Source organism: Acomys russatus, chromosome 2 (assembly GCF_903995435.1).
Source record: "Acomys russatus chromosome 2, mAcoRus1.1, whole genome shotgun sequence".
NCBI classification, from domain to species: domain Eukaryota; kingdom Metazoa; phylum Chordata; class Mammalia; order Rodentia; family Muridae; genus Acomys; species Acomys russatus.
Window position 1 is genome coordinate 58,999,239 of NC_067138.1, and position 15,002 is coordinate 59,014,240.

The 15,002-nt window shown below is 41.6% G+C and overlaps 1 protein-coding gene across 1 annotated transcript in view; it reads right to left on the reverse strand.

Annotated features, from left to right (window-relative positions):
• Positions 1-239: 239 nt before the first annotated feature.
• The window catches only part of Erp44 (endoplasmic reticulum protein 44), a 90,510-nt gene continuing 75,747 nt past the window's right edge, over positions 240-15,002 (reverse strand). The window contains exons 10-12 of the mRNA XM_051161894.1: positions 14,223-14,364; positions 2,509-2,611; positions 240-528 (exon numbers count right to left, since the gene is read on the reverse strand). Of these exons, the coding sequence (XP_051017851.1) occupies positions 427-528; positions 2,509-2,611; positions 14,223-14,364 (347 nt within the window). The 3' untranslated portion in view covers positions 240-426. The remainder of the gene's footprint in view (positions 529-2,508; positions 2,612-14,222; positions 14,365-15,002) is intronic.

Consider the following 15,002-nt stretch of genomic DNA (forward strand, 5'->3'; position numbering starts at 1 on the left):
AAAGAAATGTTATAATAAAAATACCAATAGAATGGATCATGTGAAAAGAAAAGAAGAAAGAAAAAGCATCCAACACACGGAGCCAGGCTGATTCTCTTGCCTTTGCAGTGGTAGTGCGAGCCATAGGTGTGCTCTGGCAATACCACCCTCTGTGTGCATTACACAGACTGTGCAGGAGGGATTTAAAGTGGAGACAGGCCTCTGGCTTATTTAGGCTTTTAAACCCTAGCAGAGTTTCCTTCTTAAGAAGAGGCTGTAGTAAATGACAGTGCGTTTGAGTCAGGGGGAAGGAAAAAAATTAAAAACCCAAAACTTCTTTCAGTTTATTCAAAATAAAAATACACATAGAATTATGAAAATATAGGTTTACTATTTCCATCATGTAAGCCAACGCTGCTGTTGAAAGGCTTGCAGTGTTCCCGAGTGTTACAGCTCGTCTCGATCCCTCAGTAAAGTATACCTATACTCGCTGGGTGCCAGCTTCTGGAAGGAGCTCTCTGGAGGACTGCTTGCTACATCCTGGTCTTGCTGCAAGAGAAAGGAAAGAGCAGTCATCTCAAAATGCTCTATGGAGCTATCATACTTTACTATTACACAATTGGCAGTGGCCTTAATTTATTAATACATGTTTGTTAATAAGAGAGAAAAGGTGTATTTTGTTGTTGTTGTTTCCTCCCTTCAACTGTCCCTGACTCACCGTGTTCAAGGCATGGCTGCCACGGCACCACTGACTCTGCGCCTGTCAGTTATTAAGGCATGATGGAAGACACCAAACACTAAACCCCACTGCTTCCTAGAGAACCCATAGGGGCAGCACAGCCTTGCTTGGTCCTAACCCTACACTTTTATAAATGACTGCTCAGAGGGATTGCCTTGATACAAAAGACCCCTACTCTGTTATTAAAACTTATTCATCAACTATCTCAATGCCATTAGTCAGGAAAACCTGGTTGAGATGAGGAAAGCAATACTACAATGAACTGCTATAATACTTATGTGCAAACAGTTGACAAAATACAAGTGAAACTATAAAGATTTCTATGAGTTCTGAAGAAAAGGCAACTTAGTCTGTATTTTACTTTCACACTGCCAGTGTCCCAAGAACAAGCTCACCTTCACTATGTAACAGTCCCTATAGTGGACAGCACATGGGGCACATGGGAGAGTCTAATACAGATCATTAGCATGTGGCCATGACGACACAAGAGGTAGGCGCGTGCCTTGGCCTATTTGACTTTGTCAGGCTTCACTTCCTCAGTAAGTTACTTTCTGATGAGATACATGCTCAAACTGATTATACCACTATAAAGCACAATATCTTGTAAACCACTGGTTTTAGTACAAAAATATAAATAAGTAAAATACATAGAGTCTACTGTCTAAGGGAAAAAGGGAAATAAATTAGGACAATGCAATATGGTAAACTAGAATTTTTCCTGATCCTATAAAGCAGTGGTCACGTACCGAAGACCACCTGTGTATCAAATGTTTACATTAAAATTCATAACAGTAACACAATTAGTTATGAAGTAGCAACAAAAAAACTGTTCTGGTTGGGGGCCAGCACAGCACGAGGAACTGTGTCCGGGCCTGCAGCATCAGGACGGCTGAGAAGCAGTGGCAGCGAACGCCGAGGAGGCTTCCTGTGGTGAAGAAAATAATTGCCTTTGGATGCTGTCATTAGCAGCGCGTCCCCTTCACTAGTAGACTAACAGTCATTTCTCAAATAAAGCATATTATCAGATTCTCAAGAGAACTCTTGACTTTGAATCTAATCTGACTCCCAAATAAGGTAAAGGAAAAAAAGAAAGGTTTTCTTTTTCTTTAATAAATACAAGTTATTTGGACAAAGTAGTAGACTAAAGTCCTAGCATAAAATAAGAGGGGGTCTAATGTGTATCATCTGTAGAGGAATTTTAATATGGTAACATGGCTACTCTGATCATATCCAAAGTACTTCTAGGTCAGTGTGATCAGGCTGGAATGCAGACACGCCCTTAGTACACACTTTTAATCCCCAACAATGAAGGTAAAGTTAGTTTGTAGAAGGAAGCAGCCATGTTTGAAAGTGATGTCTGAGAGGCAGACAAAGTGACCAATCAGAGAACGATATGACAGAATGGGATATGCCCAGCTCTCATGAGAAGACAAAGGAAAGAGAAACGACTTGAGAGAACAGCAGAGAGAGAGGAGGGGCAGTTTTGCCAGGACAGTTTTACAGAGACAGGTTGTAGAAAGAACAAGCTAGACACAGTGAAGTTAGCTGTGCCAGGAAATGAGAAGGAGCCAGAAGATTAGAACAGATTGACTGCTGGAGTTCTTTTGAGGGCAAGCAGAACAATTCAATGAGAAGCAGAGAGAAGCCAGTTTGAATCAGTCAGCTTGGAGAGGAAACTGAGCTACAACAGGATTTCTACTGAGAGATATCAGGAGCTGGAACTCTAGCTCGGGTCCGCTCTGAGGCTCTCTCAACAGAAGAGTCCCCATTGGCAAACACATGAGTCCTACCTCTCCTGGGGCTGTATCAGTTGGATCAGGTCCATGATGGAATTCTCTGTGCAGCTTTCCAGAATGTAGGTCAAATACAAATTGCTTGAGTTTTCCAGGAATTCTAAAACCAAAGGTAAATAATTGTTTAGCTTCAATTGCCAAAATAGGCTGATCTGTAGTTTACTTACTTCATAGTGCTCTAGATAACTTTTTTACTATAATCCCACCAACCCTACCACAACTATAACAGGCAACTAGACACTAGTTTTGTGTTCTAATGTTTTAGCTTTTATCTTGTCTCTATGTGTGAGGATCTTCATGTATGTACTGGCACTAGTGTAGGTGGAGGCCAGAAAAGGCATCACAGCCTCTGGACCTGGTGTTGCAGATGGTAGGATGAGCCATCAGATAGGTACCAGAAACCAAAACTGGGTCCTCTGCAAGACCAGCAAGGGCTCTTAGTTGCTAAACTACTTCTTCGGCCTTGTTTTGTAGAAATTTTTCTATACTTACTATTAACAGAGGTGATATCAAGATACTGTATCGCAAATGTGTTTTACTAGCCTTTATTTGTAGGTAATTACATGGGGTGTGTTTGACTCTGTGTGTGCGTGTGCGTGTGTGTGTGCGTGTGTGACTGTGCGCGTGTGTGTGCATGTGTGCGCGTGTGTGTGCGCGCGTGTGTGTGTGCGTGTGTGTGTGTGTGTGTGTGTGACTGTGTGTGTGTGTGTGTGTGTGTGTGTGAGAATTCATGTACTTTTATTGGCATACACACATATACATACAACAACAACAACCCCATATCCTACAAAACCACACTGAAAGTGTTGAGGTTGGCAGGGGGAAGCCCTTAGAGGATAATCACTGAAAGCCTTCAGTCTTGTAGCCAGCACACTAGAAAGTGCCACTCAATGCCCTGCAGCATTTGAACCCAGCAAGAGCCTGTGTCTCCTCAAAGGCTGTGGCCTGGAGCAGAGTCCTCTCCTGATATGGTGCAGACTATGCTAAGCAAAGAGACTCATAGAGACTCTGGAATTATTTCCTTGAGTTGTATCCAATGAAGTAGGAACAAATGATGCTATCGGGCCAATCAATTTTTGCTGTTCATTGATTTGCATTCTGAAGTCTTTGTCAACATAATTTTCTTAAAACTGGTTTATTTGCTTATTTGCTAAGTAACAGCTGATTTTTAATTTACATTTCTTGAGAAATTGAATGCTTTACATGAGTCTATGGAGATTCTGGTCTTCAGAACATTCATTATATACTTCAAACAGAAAGCTATTGTTTTTTATACCTATTACAAAAATTAAAATGTACTTCCATATATATTTTAGTTCCTTGTGTACAACAGCCTGACTTTTTATCTATTTTAGTTTTTATTTTGTTTTCATAGCCAAAAATAGCTAGTCTGTGTAAATATTACCAGTTTCTTTTTGTTTGTTTGTGGTTTTTTTTTTTTTTTTTTTTTGCTTTTTTTTTTTGTTTGTTTTGTTTTAAATTGTATCGTGAAGTCCTGGAAGTGGTGGTCCCCCTCCCTTCAATAATTCCCACTGAGCTCTAACAGCCAATAACTTCATTGTACACCATGTTGACTCCCCACTAGCTTCAATGCAATAGAGCCAGCAGGTGCCAAATGCACAGTTTACAAATACAAACGACTGTCAGGTAGCTGTATTGACAGAATGCCTCACACAGGTTCTCTGGTGCAGAAGTAATTGCACATACACCAGAGATAAACACTGAGAGGAGATCAATTTACATTTCTTCTGATATCATCTCCTGTCACCCCACAGCAAAGTGCTCAAGTATAAAACTCAAGCCACAGACTCCAAATATTCAATACGGCTGAGATAATGCTGCTGGTTTGTTACAAGCTCCCAAGACCATGAGAACTACTGTGAGTCAAGGAATACATATAAGTGGATAAATCCTAAATGTGACAACACTGAGAAGACTCAGGACAGGCTTTTTCCTGACCTCACTATTCTGCTTGTCATGAGACAAGACAAAGGCCAGGAGGAGGGCAGACTTGGATGATGGTGTGAAGCAGGGGGGTTGTGGACGGAAGAGCTCTGAGCTGCTGTGTGCTCAGAAACCACTCCTCAGTGTTAGGAAGAGATAATCAGAGCAATAAATTGTTAGAAAGCAGACAGTGTGGCAGGCGGCAAGAAGACTGGGACAATAAATAAATCCTATTTTCATTTCCGGCTATACTTTTCCGAATTGGAACACTAAGTATGTCTCTTCTACCCTCCAAACTTGTTTGTTTACAAAGCTTTATTTTTAGACACAGAGAAACATGCATACAAGCAGTAAACTATGACTTCCCTCTGACAAATGCACAAGGTAGAAGCTAGGTTTATTACTTTCAAAAACTAACGCACAATAGATTTTTTTTTTAAAGTTTAAATTCTGTAACTTTTGTTGTCCTGAGAGAGCCTCAGCATGTAGCGGGGCTGGTCCTGAACTCACAGATCTATCTGCCACTGTGTACCAAATGCTGGAATTGCTGCTGAGGACAGCACTCATACAGCACCTTCTCAGCACCTCTGCAAGCCTGGCGCAATCTCCAGTGCCTCTCCGCAGTTGGCCCTTCCTTTCCTCCTAATCTCTGGCAACCACTCATGTGTTTGCTGATCCTATGCCATGCATACACTAGTAACATGTAATTGCAAGAGTAGTTTTTTCATTTTAATATACATCTGGCATTCACTCAGCTTGTATGTAGTCTACTTATTGCCAAATAGTATTCCCCTTAGCAACAGAGACGTCTACTCATTTATCTCGTCAAGGACATTGGTGATCAGAAACAATGCTATGACAAATATATGTGTACAGATTTCTGTGTGAACTTTATTTTCTAGTACAGATACTGGGTCAGATGCTACACATATGCTTAACTTTCACACAGACACTGTCAAACTATATCAGTGTGCATCAAGACTGCAGCTGATCTACACGCTTGTGAACACAGGGTACTGCTGCCATTTCAGCTCTGGCAGCTGAGAATATAGACCAGCATCTTGCTGTGGTGCTAACTTGAGTTTCTTGACTATGTAATAACCCTGGATACCTTGCTGTATACTGAGATGCCATTTCTGTATCTTGTTTATGTTTTCACTGTATCATTAACAGCCCAATTCATCTTTTTTTTTTTTTAAGTTTTTGATGCTCTTAGAACTCGGTCTTCCCTTGACTGCTAAGAATTTTCTTGCTTATTGTTTCCCACTTAGATCTATGATTAATTTTAAGTTAATTTTTCATGAGAGAGGATATTTTCTTGGTATGAAGATGTTCAGTTGCTCAACCAACTTGCTAACAAGAGATAATAATAAAAATAGTGTCAGATAAGCAAAATATGCTTTTTAAGAAGTTCTATTAGAGCTGGGCGCACTGGCACAAGCCTGTAACCCCAGCACTTGGAAGGCAGAGGCAGGAGGATCTCTGTGAGTTCGAGGCCAGCCTGGTCTACAAAGTGAGTCCAGGACAGCTAGGAGTACACAAAGAAACCCTGTCTCAGGGGAAAAGGAAAAAAAAAAAAAAAAAAAAAAAAAAAGAGTTCTATCAGGCTGGGCCTGGAGAACCACAAATTCTAGCCAGCACTGGACAACAGGACCCTCCCTCAAAATTTAAAAAAGGAGAAAGGGGCTAAAGGTGCAGCTTAGTGATGCATCATTTGCCTAGCATGCAGGAACCCCAGGGTCAACTCTGAGTCTCACAAGAAAAAGCTCCACCAACAGCCATGTTCTTTCTCACTCAAAATGTCCTATGGGAGGCCCTGGATAGAGCCTGGCAATATTTTCTTCTAGGTCTCTTCCTGAATTCTTTGAACGTCCATGTTTTCAGCATACACCCTCCAAGACTAGGAGATGGCGCATTTGTTAAGAGAACTGCTCTAGACAGTTCTGTATTAGTGGACACCCCCTCTATGGCCTTGTTTTATATTGCTTTATGTGCTAATTTGCTTGCACTCCTTCTCCCTGCCAAAATGAGAGCCACTGAGCTTAAGGAATCACAATAATTTTTTTGTGATTTGGTGTTTGGGTGAAATGACATGGAGCTTAGAGTTGTCTACTCCATTTGGGGAGTATGACAGGAAGTAAGAAAAGTCTACAAAGGATGGCCTGGAGTCTATACAGCTGTTGTTTTCCTTGTCACTTGAAACCTTGGATAGTTATAAACATTTCAGAAAAAGTATCCACTGACCAGTTGTAAAGACAAGTTTTCTATATGTATGTGTGCATACGTACATGTGTGTGCCAGGTGCCCACAGAGGCAGAAGGGGGCATTAGATCTTCTGAGGCAGCAGTTATAGTTTGGAGCCACCTGTCACGGGTTCTGGGACTCTAACTCAGGCTCTCTGGAAGAAGGGGCAGCAAGTGTTCTTAACCACTGAACCATCTCTCCAATCCCAAGGAGTTACATTTTCTTCATTGGCCTCTAACAGTCTTCTTCTTCTTGTTGTTTGTTTGTTTGTTTTTCGACACAGGCTTTCTTTATGTTATCTAGGCTGCCCTGGACTCGCTTTGTAGACCAGGCTGGTCTCACAGCGATCCTCCTGCCTCTGCCTGCTGAGTGCTGGGATTAAAGGTGTGCGCCACCACGCCTGGCTCTCTAACAGTCTTATATGATTTTCCTCAGGCTGCAGAACAGCACAGTATCATTACTTGGGAACTTGAAATTACCCCTCTCCTCCATCTTCATATAAAATCGATTCCTTTCTAGTTGGCAGGAAACCTACCTGATCAAGCAATGCCAAAAGCCAAAGGCCCACAGGGCTATGATCTAATTTTTGCCATTGGAAAATAGCAGCTCTTCAAATACCAGCAATTCCACTGCTTTTTACAGGCACTGGGAATGCCACTGTTCATATGTAGCTGGAACTCTAGGGTCCAATAGTTTTAATATGAATCCTAGTTTTCCCACTGGTTTTCTGTGTGGATTTGCAAGGGGACTCAGTTTCTCTGAAAAGAAGACAAGTGTCCTACTGGTAGCCTCAGCTTCCAGCAGGTGTGGACTATGCCCAAAGTCACTTCTCTTCTCTTACTACAATCACACTTCCACCAAATGACTCCAGAAATGCTGAGTTATTAAGTAAAAGTAATAGTAATGACAGTAATTTATGGAAACTGCCTATCATTTTAGCTTTAATTACCAGGCAGCACAATAACAATTATACAGTCATTAAATGTGTCAGATTCACCTTGCTGCATGCTTTACTGGTTTTAAACACTAGAACCTATTCACATAGGCTTGGTGCTTAGCTCTCATAGCATGCACCACCTCCCCAATTTAAAACATGTTAGCAGGAACAGTGCTTAGAAGGGGAAATTGGACAGCTAAGGAAGAAATTTAAGAAGTGAATTATTTCAAAGAGCTTCAAAGAGCATTATGATGATGATGTTTTTTTGAGGCAGTGTTTCTTTGTATAGCCTGGCTGTTCTGGAACTAGCTCTGGAGACCAGGCTGGCCTCAAACTCAGATCCGCCTGCCTCCTCTGCCTCATGAGTGCTGGGATTAAAGCGGTGTGACACTTGTAGTATAGAGAAGACCATTTTCCATTGCCAGATTTCTTTGAAGAGTCCTGTTGGCTCAGATATGCTTTCCCTTTGTCTTTCCCCAAGACATAGCATGCCACTAGATGACAGATTAGCGCTACTTAGCCAACATCCCATCTACTGGTCCAGAAGGCTGCAGCTGGGGGATACAAGGCTGGTGGAGTGGTAAAGACTCTGAACCTAGTGTGAGAGAGATGGCTCAGTGGTTAAAGAGTTCCTGCTGCTCGGCCAGGGTAGACTTGAGTTTGATTTTCAGTACCACACCCAGTAGCTTATAACTACCTGCAACTCACCCTCACACACACGGCACACACAGACACATAAATAGAAACATAATAAGTAATTTCTTAAAAGGAAATATGGTTGCTAGTGCTTGTTTGAGTTCCCCAGGAATCAGACACTAAAATGAGATTCAAAATGCCTGTATTAAATTGACTTCAGAGACGCAGGACAGTACTTAAGCAAGGTGAAGTCCTTTAGAGGACTCCCACAACATGAAACAGAACATCCCCAGGAATTTAATAAAAAATAAAAATAAAGAAAAAAGCTGAACATGGTTTGGCTGTTGACTTGTAGGCCTAACAAGGTCAGCATGAGACTTTATAGTTAGGGTTTTGAGTTTCTCGTTAAAAAGAGACCAAAAGTGTGTACACACATACACACACACTCAGATCTGTCCACAACTAGAAGCTGAGAACTATAGTGTTGAACATCATTAAAAACTGATACATTGGCCAACAAGCATTTCAATGCTGAGCACAGTTACTGCCTGTGGTGGTTAGAGTAAGAATGGTCCCCCACAGGTTCATCTATTTGAATGCTTAGTCATCAGGGAGTACTTAGAAGGACTAGGAGGTGTGGTCTTGCTAGAGGAAGTATGCCACTAGGGGTGGACTCTGAGGTGTCAGAAGCTCAAGGCAGGCCCAGTGGCTCTCTCTTCCTGTTGCCTGTTGATTCAGATGCAGAACTCTTAGCTACTTCTCCAGCACCATGTCTGCCTACATGCCACCATCTACCCCATCCCCCACAATGATAATGAACTAAACCTCTGAAACTGTAACCAAGTCCCAATTTAAAGTTTTCTTTTATAAAAGTTGCCGTGGTCACGGTGTCTCTTCACAACAACAGAACACTGACAAAGACACTGTGAGCTCCTAGCAAGCCTGGACATCAGTTTGTATCTGTCTGTCTCTGTCTCTCTGCTCCTTTCACCTTGAGGATGCAGTCTTTGAGGAAGGGCAAGACAAGGACACCCAACTAGATGGTGGCTAGATCTCACCACAGTAAGTGCTCACATATTGAGGGGCCTCTGTGATAGTTTTTGTCTCAACATGTCTAGATGTTAGAAAAATGGACCACAAACTTCTCTGCTTTCAAATCCAACACAGCCTTGCTCTCCCAACGGCCTGATTTCCTTACTCTAGCAGGTACTCTTACTTGCCAGTTAAAAAAAATAGAAACTTCAAGCTGGGCACTGGTGGCTCACATCTTTAATCCCAGCACTTGGGAGTCCGAGGCAGGCAGATCTCGGAGTCCGAGGCCAGCCTGGTCTACAAAGAGAGTCAAGGAAAGCCAAGGCTACACAGAGAAACCCTGTCTTAAAAAACAACAACAAACAAACAAACAAAAAAGGAATGCCAGGGCCTAGAAGACCTACCACCAGTGGCTGTCCAACAACTTGGCTGTCATTCTAACCTAGAGCCAGTGCTTCAAATCGGTCCATCCCCAACAGGTACTCCATCTATGAGCTGCTAGTGTGGGTGGAGGAGCTAGTGATGAAAAATCAGATCCAAGAAGTCAGATCCAGAAACAAGCCATCATCATCGAGTATAAAAACCTGAAGCATGGCTGTGATTGAAGGTGGCACCCACTAGCATCGAGCAGTTCTGTGGAGCCTCAGACCCTTTGGGGCTGAAGGGAGATAAGGTGGTAGAACAGGAGTCTGCAGAGACGGCAATGTCCTCGAAAAAACTAGACAAGGGCAGGTCCATGGGAAGATGCTTTTTAAAATTGGATGCACAAAATTGAAAGGAAAGATGGCAGAACAGAGCCAGGTGTACAGGGGAAAATGGCAAAACTACAAAAGGCAATGCCATGGTCTGTGCTATAGCCAGAAACCATGTAGAAGCCCATGATCTGTACTGCCACTAACTATAAAGGGTAAGGAAGCATCTTCTGCAGAAGTATGGATGACTGCAGACTCACTTGTTGGGATGACCTTCCCTCACATTGAGAAGGTGTGTCCTTGCATTTTCAATTGTTAACTCTGTGAAGCAGAAAGCTAAGTGTTGGCAGGATTTTGGTAATGTAATTTGTATGGTCCATCACTGGTTTTCTGTTTGTAAATGCCTGTCCTTTCTCATCTGCCAAGAGACAATCCATAAGAGATGGATAGGGTGTTGTCTTGCAGCTGGTTCAAACTGGAATGTGGCTTTTTGTATAATGGAGAGCTGATGGCCCAGAGTTGTGACAGGGAGTATGGGGTCGGGATTTCTGGGCAGACAGAGTCCCAGGAGATGAGGGAGAGTGAAGCAAAGCCGAGAGGTAAAGAGCAAGCCCCGTGCCTGGACACTTGGTTAAGTTAGAAGCTAGCTGACACCCTGCCCCAGCATAAAGCTAAAAGCTTTAAACATATAGAAGTCCACCTCATTTATACCACAGTACTCACAGTTGAAAATGAGAGACACAGAAGGCTCCTTGATACCTCCCACCCCACAAGTGAAAAAGAATAAGATGGTGGCACACATCTTTATCCCAGCACTTGGGAGGCAGAGGCGTGCAGATCAGACAGCCAGGGCTACAAAGAGCCCTGTCTCAACAAACAAACAAACAAGCAAACATGACAAGGCACACGCTGGGCCTATGTGGCTACAGGGCTCCAGTGAGTACAGGGGCAACACAAATTGGACTTTTTTGTTTTGTTTCTTTTTTTTTCTTCTTTGTTTTGGGGGAGGTCATAGGGTGGGAAGTAGACCTGGAGGATTGGGAAGTGAATGGGATCGGGGTGCATTATGTGAAATTTTCAAATAATCAATAAAGACATTAAGTTAAAAGAAATAGAAACTTCGAGAACCTTTTGCTGCAGCCCACCACCATTCTTAAACAACCCACAATGAGAACTCGCTCTGCCCCTCACCCCTTTCAGAGTTAGAGGGCCATTACTCCCTGTTCCTTTCCCCTCACCCCTTTACGATCTCTATTACCCTCCTTCCTCATCTCAACTACTCTTTACTCCATTTGACTCTGCCTCACACACGCACTTAATCATGGTTGGGTTTGTCAACCAAGAGCACTAAATTTATTTAACTCATGTCTCTCTGTGATTATGTCTACCTCTCTCATTTATTCCTCTTATAGGAACATTTCTTGCAAGAGCTTCTGCTTTTTCTTTTTTTTTTGACTTGCAACTCACTGCAGTATAGGCTCTGTCAACTCTAGCAGACGTTTCATCTCTACCCTGTAAAGACTCCCTTCTTCTTGCACTCCCCCTGATTAATAGGCCTGCATGTCTTGTCTTCTGCCTTGAGAATGAAATCTTCCCCACAGGCTCAGGATTTGAATGCCTAGGCCCTAGGTGATGACACTGTTCTGAGACCTGGGGCCAGGGTAGGTGCTGGGACTGCATCCTTGGGGGTGGGTATACCAGAATACAAGTCAGCTCCCATTCTCAGCTTCTTGTGTGAGAGGAGGTCAGAGCTTACCGTTATCCACTCCTGTTGTTGTGACAGCCTCGCCAGGTCCATAAGAGCAAGAGGGTATGGACTGGGCCTTAGGAACTCTTCAAAATGATAAACTAAAATAAATTCTTTCTCTGTAGTTTCTGTCAGACATTTTGTCAGGAAGATGAGAAAGCTAACTGACACAGCTGACTACTCTTCCTCAGTCTTCCATACACATTTCTTCCTCAACTCTTCTTCTGCTTTCAGCAATCACCATTCTACTCTCATTTCTCTGAGCTAACTAGCATTTCACTCTCCTAAAGTAAGATCATGCAATCATCTTACTCTTTCTGTGCCTGTGTTATGTCACTTAATACTATCTCCCCCAGTTATCCATGCTGTCACAAATGACAGGATCTCTCTATGCTGACAGGTGAATAGTATTCCCTATTTCAGTTGATGTACATGATGCAGCAATGAATTATGGGAGTGTAGATAACCACTTTGACAAACTGACTTAATTTCCTTTGGAAATTGCTTTCTGTTGTTTTGATAAAACACCCTGAGTATGGGGGAGAAAAAGTTTATTTTAGCTTATACTTCCAGGTCCATCATTAAAGAAACAAAAATTCTATTTATTCATGACTCATAAATTAGTTCATTTCTTCAGGGTTATCAATTTGTTAACACATTATTCAAAGTAGTCTCTTATCCATTTCATTTCTGTAACAATTTATAATGACTCTTTTATTTCTGATTTCATTTACTTGAGTCTTTCTTTTGCAGTCTAGGTAAAGGCTCCTAAATTTATCTTTTCAAAAATTTGTTCCATTTGGCATTCTATAGTTTTTAAGAGTCTATTTCATTTGTTTCTGCTCTAGTTATTTTCTTTCTTTCTTTGTTTTTTCAAGACAGGATTTATCCGTGTAGCCATGGCTGTCCTTGACTCACTTTGTAGACCAGGCTAGCCTCAAACTCACAGAGATCTGCCTGCCTCTGCTTCCCTGAGTGCTGGGATTACAGGCGTGCACCACTGTGCCCAGCTTCTAATTATGTTCTTAGTTTAAAAATATTTTGTGTTTTTAAATGTTTTGCCCACATGTGTGTCCGGTATCACAGAAAGCCAGAAGAAAACATTAGCTCCACTAGAACTATAGATGGTTGTGAGCCACCATGTGGATGCTGAGAATCCAAGCCAGGTCCTCCAGAGGCAACTGCAGAGTCAACTCTCCAGCTCCTCTGCTCTGGGCTTTATTATTTCCTCCTACTAACGTTGGGCTCAGGCTACTTTGCAAGCCTAAGATCTAAGCCTCCAGTCCACACTTCAGGTTCCAAACTAGCTCAGTGGTCCAGGTTACAGGCCAACACCCACAGACCAACCCTAACAGACAAAAGTCCCACCCCCTGCCCGGCACTGGACTAGCCTCAGACTTCACAAGACCCAGTAATAGTAGAGTTTACACACTTGGTATCTAGCATAATGACTATTATTTAGAAGTCCTAGGAAATATTAGATGACTTGATAGGTTAAATGATACTCTTTGAGTATAGATAAAAATTAAATTAACCTTCGACACACTTTATTATTTAAAATACAACCATCTACTAAGATTTGTTACAATTTAATGGCCGTCATCATTCATTCATGTTCACAAACTCTCACTGGGTGTTACTGTCAAGCCTACTTTATACATGAAGAACAGTGAAGTTCAGTGACCAGCCCAAGGTAGAACTCAATACTACATGAGTTTTAGAACCAAACTTCTTTTGAAAAATCACCTCTATTGAAATATTCAAAAGTGTGTGGGATAAATTATTCTGCAGTGAAACTTCAACTTATCCTCTCTGCAGAATAGTATTTTAAGACTTAAAAATTTTAAATGAATTGTTCCAGAAAAATTTAAGCATATATTGCTTAAAATTATAGTGCTTACAATTTTTGTATATTAATACTTTCAACTGTTAATTTCTATAGTTCACATCCCTGGAAGCTAGTAAGAGATCAGTCTCTGCAGCATTCTCAAGGCTTGCATTTTATTATTACCATAAAGACCTGAGAGGAGAACTGGGAAGCTGACCTGTTCTTGCAAAGGTTCTAGCTACGTGCCATTAGGAATTCCTGGTCATAGCAAAATTCTGAGTTGTATATACATCCTCTTAATGTTCTTACAGCATGCAAAGCATGAACAGACATTACAATTTTTCAGCCTGACCTAGGGTATACATTTTCCTTGATATGTGATGCCATAGACCAACCTAGGAGCAAAGCTAGCTTCTCACAGAACACAATTTTTTCTTTCAGAGATTAGTTCCTAGTCACCTGACATCTGCAATTCTCTAGTCAGTGATACCAAACACTACAGTGAAAGGTAGGAGGAACCACTCTAATCCTTACACCCAACCCTCCAGTATTACTTTCACGGTATACAGTAAAAATAGCCAAGCAATTGTTTTACATTCAACTTTATAGGACGTATCAGTAATTTTAGAAAGAACAAAAAGTGATACTTACAATACGTCCTTGAAGTCTCCAAAAACATACATATGCCTAAAACTGTCAATGGCTATAACAGGGCAATCTGCTGGAGTTTTCTGGATGTGCAGAAGAGGATGTCTAAACTTGTCACAATCTGCATGTAAGAAATTTATTGTACCTTTGAAAGAAACAGAATTTTAAGAACTCCATTAGAATTTTAAGTATATTCTTTGATTATGAACTCATAAAAACAGTATAATAAACAACATCAATATTCTTGAAATTGATACAGACCAGAAAACTGAAACCTAAACTGAATATTTAAAAGAAGAAAGTTTTAGTTCTCAGAACAGAGTATAATTCCCTTAGAAATTATAAAAAGACTCAAACTTGACCGTTATTGTGAATTTTTTATCTTTTTAACTGGCAGTCATCTGCTGTGTAGGTTCCCCAGATTCTGACAGTCAGTTCCCTAGTCTAACACAGACACTGTTCCCTTGGGACCATTTAATTCAAACACATACTATTTACTAAATGACCAAACTAGGCAGCTCTTTCCTACACCATCAGTTTACATCATGTGATCTTTCATCCTCAGTACAGAGGGGAAGCTGTCTGACAGCCCACGTTCTGCTAAGAGACAATGGAGAAGTGCAGAGAGCTGCTCAACTTTCGCCAAAGTAAATGTGGGTCAGAGTGTGTCGTCTCTAAGCAATGTCTCTGCAGAGGTTTTGGAAATGTGTCAGAGAAGCCTTTAAGTGACAGGAAATGGTTCCCCAATTATTACTGTTCAACCAGGACCCCACTTTTCATGCT